The sequence below is a fragment of the Lotus japonicus genome, chromosome 3, assembly GCF_012489685.1.
Source record: "Lotus japonicus ecotype B-129 chromosome 3, LjGifu_v1.2".
Classification (NCBI taxonomy): Eukaryota; Viridiplantae; Streptophyta; class Magnoliopsida; order Fabales; family Fabaceae; genus Lotus; species Lotus japonicus.
In genome coordinates, this window is record NC_080043.1 from 44062258 (window position 1) to 44074314 (window position 12057).

At 37.5% G+C, this 12057-nt stretch overlaps 2 protein-coding genes across 2 annotated transcripts; one reads left to right on the plus strand and one right to left on the minus strand.

Moving 5' to 3' along the window:
* Positions 1 to 1274: 1274 nt before the first annotated feature.
* On the minus strand, positions 1275 to 6227 carry LOC130744213 (uncharacterized). Its single transcript, XM_057596405.1, has 9 exons — positions 5886 to 6227; positions 4189 to 4425; positions 3983 to 4088; positions 3524 to 3606; positions 3182 to 3245; positions 2881 to 3090; positions 2521 to 2643; positions 2327 to 2395; positions 1275 to 1574 (listed from the first exon to the last, which is right to left on the minus strand). The coding sequence occupies exons 1-6, from the start codon at positions 6225 to 6227 to the stop codon at positions 3053 to 3055; spliced, it is 870 nt and encodes a 289-aa protein (XP_057452388.1). The 3' UTR covers positions 1275 to 1574; positions 2327 to 2395; positions 2521 to 2643; positions 2881 to 3052.
* A 3061-nt stretch (positions 6228 to 9288) lies between these two features.
* On the plus strand, positions 9289 to 11839 carry LOC130742951 (F-box/FBD/LRR-repeat protein At3g14710-like). Its single transcript, XM_057595058.1, has 3 exons — positions 9289 to 10548; positions 11154 to 11297; positions 11425 to 11839. The coding sequence occupies exons 1-3, from the start codon at positions 9622 to 9624 to the stop codon at positions 11713 to 11715; spliced, it is 1362 nt and encodes a 453-aa protein (XP_057451041.1). The 5' UTR covers positions 9289 to 9621; the 3' UTR covers positions 11716 to 11839.
* The last annotated feature ends 218 nt before the right edge of the window (positions 11840 to 12057 follow it).

Consider the following 12057-nt stretch of genomic DNA (forward strand, 5'->3'; position numbering starts at 1 on the left):
CGTGAAGGTGATTTCTTCCTTCTTAGAATGAAGGCAATTCACTAATCAGAGATTTGTTACAACTGCACTTGAAACCTACAAGTGACTAAGAATACACTGACTTAGCTCACACTAAGATTCACACTCTTAGTCTTCTCTAGGATCCGATCAACCTTGATCTCCTAAAGGTAAAAATAAACAACTATTTAAAAGATATTGTTTACAATGAGATTGGTTCTGAAAAGCTTGTAGTAAACACAATGAATACGATGAAGAAAGATTGCTTAGAAGATTTGAATATTGCTTGCGCGTATAAGTTTCTTCAACAGCATCTTTCAGTATTCAGCCTCTATATATACTCCAAGGATTAGGGTTTGAACATTGCATGAGAATGCTACCGTTGGAGGGCATATCTGGGATTTCCAACTTCTGATGTGGCTGAGAATGTTAAGTTGGATCGTCAGGATAGTACACTGCTTTTGTACTTTGGATAGTGACGTGACTTTTAACCTTGTTGACTTCTGATCAGAGGAATGCTTCGTGTTGGAACTTGTGAAGCTTGTTGATCAGAGTCAGAGGGAAGCATGGATCCTCTTACCGTTGTAGCTTCTGATTCTGAACTCAGAGGAGAAGTACTTGGTCTTCAGAGCCAGTTTGCTTCTGGACTTCAGAGACTTCACTTTTTAGCTTCTGGATCTTCAGCGTTTTCTAAACCATCAGAGCTTCTGAGCCTTCAGAGTGTCTGGGTTATCAGAACGTCTAGATCTTCAGAACTTCAAGTGATCCGAGTCCACATCAGAGCTTGACTATCTCACTACTACAAAAAGTACTTTTCACATCGGGCGAAAAGTACTTTTCACATCGGGTATACAACCGATGTAAACAAAGGTGATGTGGTATGTCCCCACCTTTTCACATCGGGTACACAGCCGATGTGAAAACTACACATTTCACATCGGTTAATGCCGCAACCGATGTTAAAAGTATGTTTAGTAATTTCTTTTTCAAATCTGCACGTGTATTTCACATCGGTGGAATCAAATACCCGATGTGAAAACTACACATTTCACATCGGTTTATGCCGCAACCGATGTGAAAAGTCTGTTTAGTCATTTCTTTTTCAAATCTCCACATGTATTTCACATCGGTGGAATCAAATCCCCGATGTGAAAACTACACATTTCACATCGGTTTATGCCAAAACCGATGTGAAAAGTCTTTTTTTTTAAAAAAAAAAAAAACAAAACCAGTTATGTTTGGAATCAATTAAAAAGTCATACCTAGCACATTTTCCATTCATAAATAGCTCATATAATTAGCTCATAACTAATTTAACTTTCCAAAGTTCCAGTTACAGAAAGTGAAGTAGCACACACTGTTAACCTAACATAGAAGGAAATGAGAGAAAGTGGATGAATATTATTTTCATTAGTACATTGCACTAACTATCTCTCAACCAGTATAACTAGCTCATTCATTACATAATGAATCTGATGAACAAAAACTGCAAGTATAGATAAACACATACCCTTAATTTAGACTTTCTACTAAATACATGCTCCAATCTTTTTCCCCATAACGATCTTTTTCACCACCTACATATGGAAGAATATAAGAATAAAGATGAGGGAGAAATAGAGAACTAAATCAACAAACTTCAGCTTTCTCATTTATTTACAATTGATCCATTGCAAACTTAACTTTTCTACATAGATGCAGGTTAAACAATTGAAAATTAAAAACAGGAGTTAAATCAGGATGTCTAAAAGAGAATAAAAAATTGAAAAGCAAGAAGCAGCTAACACTGAAATTGTTAAATGACAGAAAAATGAAAAGCCAAATACAAAATGATGCAGGTAAACAGTTAAGGAGTGAGGGATGTGAATTTCTAAAATGACAATTGAGGCCTGCAACAATAAAAAAACTCAGATCATGCTTTTATGGACATGGATGAGGCTCTGTGAATTTTATGAGCAAACGATGATTATGAAACTTTTGGTAATCAGAATTAGCAGCATGAAGGAGTGCTTATTTTTGCAAATAAAAAAAATAAGAGAAAAGATTTGGGTAAATGTGAGACCTCATAAAATAATCTGGCCAGAGACAGTCACCGATGTGGAAGAGGAATCAATATCAATATAGCTAAACTCTTTTCAAATAACCACCACTTTTATCTCTCTTCAAAAAATCATTCTCTAGCTAGGAAAAAAGTAAGGAATTCAAAATGAGCAGTTAAACAAACAAGCAAATTAGAAATTAAGATCACTGAAAATGAATATTACTATCTATCATATATTACAATCTTTACGGAAATCATCAATGAACTTAAAGGGTGATAAAAAAGTACCTTCTTTATTAATGCGGTCCCCTTCTCACTAACATAAATACCATCAAGAAACTTCCTGATATCCTTGTTCTTAACATGGAATTTATGTAACAAAAACAACAAAATAACCAAAATTAAAATCCAAGCAAGACAAAAATTAGACAACAACAAAGTCAGGCATTAGCATGTATCCATAGAATGAAAAAAAACTGTACCTGATTGATAAGGGCACATGACCTAGAAACAAGCTCAATGTCATTTCCATCGAAAACCAACTCATCCTTCACCTTCTCAGATCGCACAATGGAAACTCCATCAAGCATATCCACTTTCCTCACCTAATCACACAATGACAAAATCCATAGTTCAATTAATCAACAAGAAAAATCAGACTTGAATTACCCAACTAAACGAACAAACGAATGCAAAATTAAATTACTTGAAAAAAAGCACATTATTGACACAAATGCACAGTTCAAAGTTAATAAAAAATAAAAAATGGTCAGCACTTAACCAGTTAAACAAACAAGCAAATGAGAAACTAAGATGACTGAAAATGAACATTGTTATCTGACCCATATACCAATCTTAACGAAAATCATCAAAGGAGTTGAACATAGGGTTTAGGGTGAACGAAAAGTAGAAAGCTATGGATCTTGATGCCAAAATTCATTTTTCTAGTAGTGCACACTCCAGAATTCCCCATTGAAGTCGCCAATTAGTGCACCTTCATGCAAGTTGTTATCTTTAGCATGACTGCGTGCAGTGGAAGTGAGATATATTCCCTGAAAGCCCAAACTTAGATTAGTAAAGATACAAGAGGCTAATGACAATTTGAAGAAAATATAGAACTTAGACATGTTTCCATGTATGTACCTGTCCAACCAACATTATAGAAGCAAAAAACCCAAGAAACAAAGAGGACGGAACCAGTGTATAACTGCAGGATGAATAACACAATGAGGATAATTGAATTTTGATAACTAGAAACTATAGGTATAGGAAGTACAGCTCAAAAAATTGAAAACTGTGTTAATGGTCAATCTGTTCCCTAAAAGATTTTGCCGCAAGTAAGTATGTCTTTGGAAGAAGAAAATACTTGCAAAGTTGCAAGTCCCTGAACGTATAAAACATCAGTCAAGTTACAGAAGTTTAAGTTGATTGTAGTGACTAAATTGAGTGACCGTTTAAACATTCAGGAACTTTCAAATATATTACCTTGACCTTCTTAGTGGCAAAATCATTCGAGGCGTGATCTGTATAAAAAGAGAAGCTTCTGTATTTCTTAGTGAAAAGACCTGCTATTGAATCACATATGAGCAAGACAGCCAGTGAGCATGAACTTGACAATACAAATGCAGATTGCAGAAATTATTGATCACACTAGTATAGGGGAAATGCTTCACGTTACACAAGAATACAACCCTAGATACATAGTAGATACTCTCAAATGTGCACAAACATTTTCATGCCAAGCTACAAAGGAAGTTCTCAACTGGGAGTTTGCAATGCCAACAGCGAGGGTTTATAGTAAGTCATGGATTAGAACATGTTTAAAACATAACATAAACTCCCAAAATATCCTTATTTCAACAAAGAAAGAAAATATTGAAAACCCACAATCCAAAATTGTTTTTCCTCTAGGTATGCAAAGAGCAGAATTGAAAATACAAGCACCTTTTGAAGTAGGTAGGTCCTTGCCGTCCTTTCTGTAATACTCCCTAATGGAGACCAGTGTTTTCCCTCTGAAATCCTGAATCGTCACCTTCCTCTTCTCCGAAAGCTGAAACAACCCACCAAAACAAACAGGAAAACAATCAAATTTCTTCAACCTAAGCAACCATTGCTTCAAAAAATAACCAGAGTGTGAAGATGAAACAGACCTTGCAGATGATGAGATCGCCATCGTCATCGAACTCCTTGTCCTGGGTAACTCCTTGTTGTTCTTGTTGTTCTTCATCTAGCTGTTGCTGCTTCTCTTCGAGAAAAGCTTGCACGATCTGCTTGACGAAGGCTTTGAAGGGAGGGAGAGAGAGGTCGAGGCCTGGAGTGTCAAACAGAGCTCCAGAAACCGAAACCGAAGACGCCGCGCCAGAGATAGAGTTCGATCTGGTGAGGTTTCAAGCTTAGAGCGCGAGATATTTGTTTTCGTAATGAGAGGAAGAAAGGGTTGTGTCGAATTCACAAGGTCCTTGAAGGAAGCTAACAACAAGGTCCTGAACGAAGCTAACAACTCGCCGCTGAACGAAGCTAACAACAAGGTCCTTGAAGGCAGTGAGAGCGAAGGCAGCGAGAGCGGCGGCAGCGAGGACCGGCGACAGCGAGAGCGGCGGCAGCGAGGACCGGTGACAGCGAGAGCGGTGAGTAGTGGCGGTGAGGCGACGATGCGAATGCAGCGAGAGCGGTGAGGCTACGATCGGGTTTTGGGTTTGTTTTGGGTTTCTGTGTGAGAATGCTAGGTTTGTGATGTGTTTGGGTTTAATTTTCATGAAGGACTTTTCACATCGGTTGTATTATATCTGATGTGAAAAGTACTTCATGAGGGACTTTTCACATCGGTTGTATTATACCTGATGTGAAAAGTAATTCATTAAAATTTCAAAAATGCCACCGCTTTAACCTTTCACATCGGGTTTTATAGCAACCGATGTAAAACATATTTACTAATTATTTTTTACATCGGACATATTCTGAACTGATGTGAAAAGTCTTATGAAAGTTCACTGTAATTTCGAAATTGCCACCGCATTACCTTTCACATCAGGTATTTAATCAACTGATGTGAAAACCCTGATGTGAAAAATCCTTTTTCTAGTAGTGTCTTCAGATCTTCTGAAGCTTTTCTACTGTTCATTTTGAACATAGAGATTGCGAAAGCGTTGCTAGGGTCACTCTTTAAGCACAGTGCTTCTTATTTGTGTGATATTATATCAAGGTCAGAGCCTGTCATGAACACACTCAGAAAACACGTTAGAGTACCATAATTGTTCATACTAAAACGTTAACTTGTAATCATCAAAATATAGAGTTGTACTACATGATCAAAACTTGATCTTACATTGTTTGCCTTACTGCTCGCATGATCGTACTGAGAGGTGCGTTCAGTTTGGTTTGCTGCCCCTGGACGAGTGCGTTTCCTCCCTGAGCCGCCTGATTTGCTGGAGTAGGTTGGGCATTTCTATGCCAAATGTTACTTTGTGGCCCTTGCCTGCCTGAAGAGTAGGGCGCCAGCCTAGGCTAGCGCGGTGTTTGAGCTGGGCGCTGATCTTTCGAACCACACCCCTTCTGCTGTAACTTTGGGTTGGTTACGCCAGTTGTCTCTATCTTTTTTGGTTTGCTCATCTTGCTCTACCAAGATGAATTCATGTGCTCTAGTACGTAAGTCCATCATGTCTGTGGCGGGTCTTCTGGGTAAGTCTTTGTTCAACGAGCCACACCTGAGCCCGTTTTTGAAGGCCGCCACACATACTTCCGGACTGGCATGCTCCAACTGTACTGAAACTCTGCTGAATTGAGCCATCTACGTTTTGATACGTTCGCCCACCTGCTGACGAATGTTAAACAAATCAGCCGGGGTTACCTTTTGAGTTTGATTGGCTGAAAATTGTGTTAGGAACTTAGTTGACAAGTCGGTGAAGTTTGAAATGGAATATGGGGGTTGTTTGATAAACCAAGTCATTGCCACGCCCTTAAATGTGGAAGGCAATAATCTGCATTTTACCGCATCAGTGGCCCCGCCAATGACCATCTTAGTATTAAAATACCGTAAGTGATCTATCGGGTCAGTGTCGCCCCCATACATATCCAATGTCAAGGTTTGCAAATGCTCCGGTATCTCAACTGCAGCCACAATGGGCGCGAAGGGTTGAAAATCCACCACATCCTCTGCATCCACACGCTGTCCACGCCTCAGATCACGCATTTGGTTAAGATACTCCACCTGAGCCTGCAAGTGCTCGTTCTGGCGTTGAACCGCATGGATGGTGTCCAACACCTGCTTTAGTTCAGCAGATTATGCTCCCAATGCGTGGTCTTTCGCCTGCACAGGTGTTTAAGCTTGCTGATCACCCAAAGCTTCTGTCTCCGGGGTGGGGAGCTTCGTTTTAAGGTCCAACCATGACCTCACTGCCACACCTGGTTGTACTGGATTTTCTGGAACCGTGGTGGCTTGAGATCGTACTGCCACCGAGGCTCCATCAGAAGAAGCTTCCCCCTCCGATTCAGGTTGAATCAGATGTGCCTGGCTTCGGCCTCCGCTATGACGGTCACCACGACGACGACGTGGTGCCCGCCCACCACAAGAACGTGTCTCCATGAAAAATAATCTGCCTCTATCACGTCAGTAGAAGAAAAACCACTGAGTAAGAGCCAGAGACGGCGCCAATGTTCTGGTCTAAGGTCTAACACCATAGAGTACCCTTGATAAACCCTTACAGAGCTAAAAGAATATATGTGATGTATGAATAAGGAAATTATCTTATTAATGATTAAAAGGTGTCTAGTACAAGGTGAGGACACCCCCTTTTATAGTGGGAATTGTCCTTATCTAGAATATTCATGGACTTGGGCCTTACATGCAAGACCCAAATCCCAATGTAGAATAAGACAAATACATATATCATCATTATAAGCAAGACAAAGCAACTAGGGCTCAGCCCTTTATCCAGAGGAGAACAATCTCACTGGGCAGGTCTACAGGCTTGTTCTAGCCCGCCAAGTCCAGAATGCATGAAACACTACATGAGACTCAACAAAAAGACTCCAATCAAACAAAGAAATTACCTAAAAACACTACTAAACCAGGGTCATCAACTAATTACTTTGACTGTCCTTGTTTGCAGCGACTTCCAATGCATATGGGATTCCAGACGAAACAAGTAGATCACAAGTTCTTAGTTCTTTTAACTATCCTTGTTTGTCCTGAAATTCAATTCATATGAAGTTCCAAGATGTAACAAGTAAGTCACATTTATGTAGCTCCTGAAAAGTAAACAACAAGGATTCTTTAGATATCATTGATATACTCTTGGAGGACTCTTGAAAATTGTTATCATTCAAAACATGCTAGACGATGAAGGCGTTTGAAATTAACATTAGTGTGAACTAAGTCCAATATATGTGACCTCCTATGAGGAGGGTAGGTGCATTGAGAAACTCTATGTTTTTTTTGGGGCTTAAATAATCTTTTGGTCCTTGAAATTGTAAAAGGAAACAAATTGAGTCCCTAAAAAAATTTGGCATCAAATTGCATCCCTTGAATTAATTTTTAATCAAATTAGGTCCTTTTGCTCAATTTTGACCAGTCAACGGTCCAGTGGCAAGCCAATTCAGCTGAGGATGACCACGTGGACTTTTTCTCATCAATTTTAGTCCCTTGAAAAATATTTTAATCAATTTTAGTCATTTTTTTCCACCTTCATCTTCTTCCTCTTCCACCTTCTTCCTCTTCCTCCATAACTCAAATTTACTTCTGGAACAAGAATACCTTGCTTTGGGCATTTTTGGACTGAAACGTGTCATTTAGTTCTTCCTCAAGTTATGAGAATTAGTTTCACTCGATACATGATGAAAAATACTCTAGTTTATCCATTGCTTGATCATACTAATAGTTTTTCTATTTCTATTTGTCCATTCGGCTTTAGATTTTTCTTGAGAATTAGTATCATCACCCTCAATGGGATTGTATAAGTTTTTACTATAGAGAAAACCTTCCATTTGAGGTTTCCAAATAGAGTAATGGGTAGAATTCAATTTTAGCATAGTACCAACAGTATCACAATCACTCATTTTAAGACCACAAAACAAAACTTCGACCAAGAAGTTATGATACTAGTTATTGGGGAAAGATGACACATAATTACAATAATAACAATTAGCAGAAGCACATGCATTTATTTTTTTCCTCTGTGCAATTAAAATAAGTCTTGCATAAAGATGCCAAGCAACAATAATACGCAAAAAATAGAATAGATAAATAAAACAAAAGGACACTAGAATTATTAACGTGGAAAAAACATGCAAGGGAAAAATCTCATGGGACCTAGTCGAGTAATATTCTTCACTAATAAAATTAATAGGTACCTCGCAAGTTCTCCCGCAACCGTCTGAAACGAACAAAACAAATATAATCTTCATCAATAAGGAGGATATCAACATAATAAACTCCACCTAAGAGTAGACGAAATATATTAAAATTATCAGCTTAGTGATATTGTAATTTCATCCAAATCGAAGCGTGTTTGTGATACGTACCACATTTATGTCAAAGAGATAAGTTTTTCACCTCTCTTTGAGTCCGGCTCTCCACTCACTTTAGGAGGTAAAGTAAGTCATTACATCATTGATTGAGTTGTTTATACTGACTTTTTATATTAGGTAATCACTACTAATGATGTGATGACTTACTTTATCATCAATCCTCACACTTCTTTTTTTTGGACAAAAAATCCTCACACTTTAGAGATCAACCTAAACTGTAAACATAATATGAGCTACGGCCCACCATTAGCCTTATTAGTTCCTTTCATTCTCTTCGAAGTAATAGTCAAATTTTACGTCTGGGCTTGGGCCCTTATTAATGAATTATCTTTGAAAAAAAAAAAATAGTCAACGTGGGCACAATTGTTGGGTGACCTACCTACCCACTTGCTTGAAAAAAATTGATGTCAGGATGCCACTATGCCAAGTGGTCAGGTAGTCATGATCCAAGTGACTCAAAGTCAATGATCAAAATACATGTTGTTCAAAAGTGGTCCAGTTTAGACAAAAAAAATAAAAGGGGTCCAGTACGGGTCCAGTACGGGTCCAGTACTTTAATACTGTACTAACTAATAATGCTGCATTTTCAAACTTGAGGCGTCATCGCAAACGTGAGCAAAATTGAATTTCCTTGTGAACGAAGAATAAATTCAAGTTAGTCCATATATAGATTAAGATTAATCAAACCTGTTCGAAAAAATTCAATTAAGTTAAGATAAACTGTGTTAGATAGCCACTCACTCTCACAATCAGCAGTTTAATTTTCTGCTTCCCTTTATGATTTGTTTGTCATTTTCTCCACTGATGTAAAAGTTAGCAATATGTTCCTTTTGAAAGTTCAACACTCTACGTCTGTCCAATAAAAACGAACCAACTGGAAAATGAGATGATGCTAATGAAATCTGTATTGGGTGTGTATAAGTATTGTACTCCTCTGAATGCTTTCAAAATAACACATTCTCTCATCCACTCTAGCGTTGTGAGACATTTATTTTTCAGGCATGGGATTACGTATTCATTCACTTTATAATATGTAGTATATTTTACACTCATATCTAATGGTGCATTCAGATGCTGCGACGGCAGTTGGAGAAATAGACATGATTAGCAATTTGCATGAAAGCATTCTGGGTCACATACTCTCTTTCCTTCCAACTATTGAATCAGTTCAGACTGGTGTGTTATCAAGAAGGTGGATTGATGCTTGGACATCAATAATAAATCTTAAGTTTGATGACAGTTTGCTGTTTCATGGCAAGAAAATGCAGAGAGAGCAGTTTGTGTGTTTTGTGAACAGAGTGCTTCTTCACCTTGCTAATTCAACCATCCAGAGTTTCTCTCTTTGTTTAACATCTTTTAATCATGACTCATCTCAGGTGAATGCATGGATCTCTTCTGTTTTACATAGAGGACTCCAGAAGCTTCACATTCAGTGTTATGATAAAGTCCTTCTTTCTTCCCATTCCCTATTTAGCTGCAATTCTCTTGTAGAATTGAAGCTTCAAATGAAATGCACTCTAAATGTTCCCATCTCTGCTTTTCTCCCAAACCTTCAAAGTTTTAGCATTTCGGGGGTGAAACTAGTGAGTGATTCCCCTACTGATTCCAAAGACATAACTCTCAGCTTCCCCGTTCTCAAAGTGTTTGAAGCTAGAGGGTGTGAGTGGTTAACAATGCAGGACATTAGTATTCAAGCACCTCTACTTGAAAAGTTTTCCATAGCCATTTGGAACACCCACTCAAATGGAAAATGTAAACCTGCCATCAAGGTTTTTAGTTCTAAACTAACCGATTTCTCTTATGAGGGTGATCTTGAACAAGAGATCAATCTGCTTCATCCGTCATCGATTCGCAGTGCTTCTGCTGTGATTGTTGTTGATGAAGATAGAAAGGACAGATTATCAATGGAAAAACTAGTGTTTCAAGCACAAATGTTTCTCAGACAATTCCATCAAGTGGAGCGACTGAAATTGTTGTTTTACAAGGTATGCTTGGGTTTCATGAAATATGAATGACAATTATGTAGATATCCAAAACGGAATAGTAGTGTTACATGTTTTTGCATAGTAAATTTTAATTAAACATTAAAACTTGTTTTTCATTTGAAAAGTTTATTTTTATTTTTTAGTAGAAAATTTATTTATGATATTATATTTATTGAAGAATATTTATGTCATTTTATAAACATATTTTTTTTTCTTTTCTCTCAGTTTTCTTCAAATCTCCGTACCAGCTATTGTATTGGTAGAGAGTTTCAAAGACACCATTAGAAGATGTTGTACTCTTTTTCCTTTACTAAATTTTTATTCCAATAAATTATTTCTGTGAAGATTTTAACGAAACATGTTCTCTAAGTGTGGTCTTTGGGGTGGTTTAGTTTGATTGGTTTATGTTGATTTGTCATATTAAAGAGAGGTTTGTTCTCATCAAATCTACTTATCCAATGATATATATCTTTTGCCCCCGAAAAAACAAAGGTTTAATTCTATAATCTAGACAATAGAACCTAATTTCCTGATGTTTTACGAGTTAGGACCTATCTCTTTTCTTAATTTGAATGTGAATATTTTGTTTTTTGGTTGCCATACAGGTCTTAATCCATGCTAAAGATGTCTTCACTCATTTGCCTGCCTTTGGAAAGTTGACTTATCTGCAACTAAACGAGGTTACCGGTGAAGCTCTGTTTCACTTGCTCCACCATTCCCCATTTCTTAGCAATCTTGATTTGCTTAACGTGAGTTTTCTCTATCTTTACATAACAATTCAAAGTGCTTTAATTTAGTTTATGTGTTAAATTGTTAGCTATAAATACACATCATGATTAATTGACCAATGACTCACTGTAAAAAATATAATTTCAGGGAGTATCTGACTTAAATGAAGATGTCTTGAAGGCTCCAGCAGTACCTGTTTGCTTTTTGTCAAGCTTCAAAGTATTTCAGTTTAATGGATTTAATGTGAAAGAGCATGAGCTTTCTCTGGTGAAATTCGTGTTAGCAAATGCAGCAGTCTTGGAGCGGGTGAAAATATGTACAGCTTTTTGGCTGCGATATTCAGATATTGACATGGAGAAAGTTAAGCAGCAGATACTCTCTTTACCTAAACGTTCCAGCTTTTCCATGATTGAATTTTGTAATGCCAAAGGTTCCTGAAGATTTCATAACATTCAAACGGGAAAGTGTATGCGTGATTTATAACTCGGATAAATGGTAGGGTACAAGATTTAAAACCCGGATGTGTTATGTTTTTAGAAAGAAGAAACGAAATCTTCACTGATGTGGGACTTGAATTGTTTTTCTTGTCTGGAAAGAACAGAGTCTACAACACTCCAAACTCTATGGCTTTGCCCTTCACAAGCCTCTTGATAATGTTGCGGTGCTATGTTTTTGTTCCAAACAGAGTGAAAAAGGTGAGGGATTGGAAGGGGAAGTGTGAAACAAAGAAGGAAAGAGAGAAAGAAAAGCTTAAAAAGAGAAACAATGAAACTTTGTATT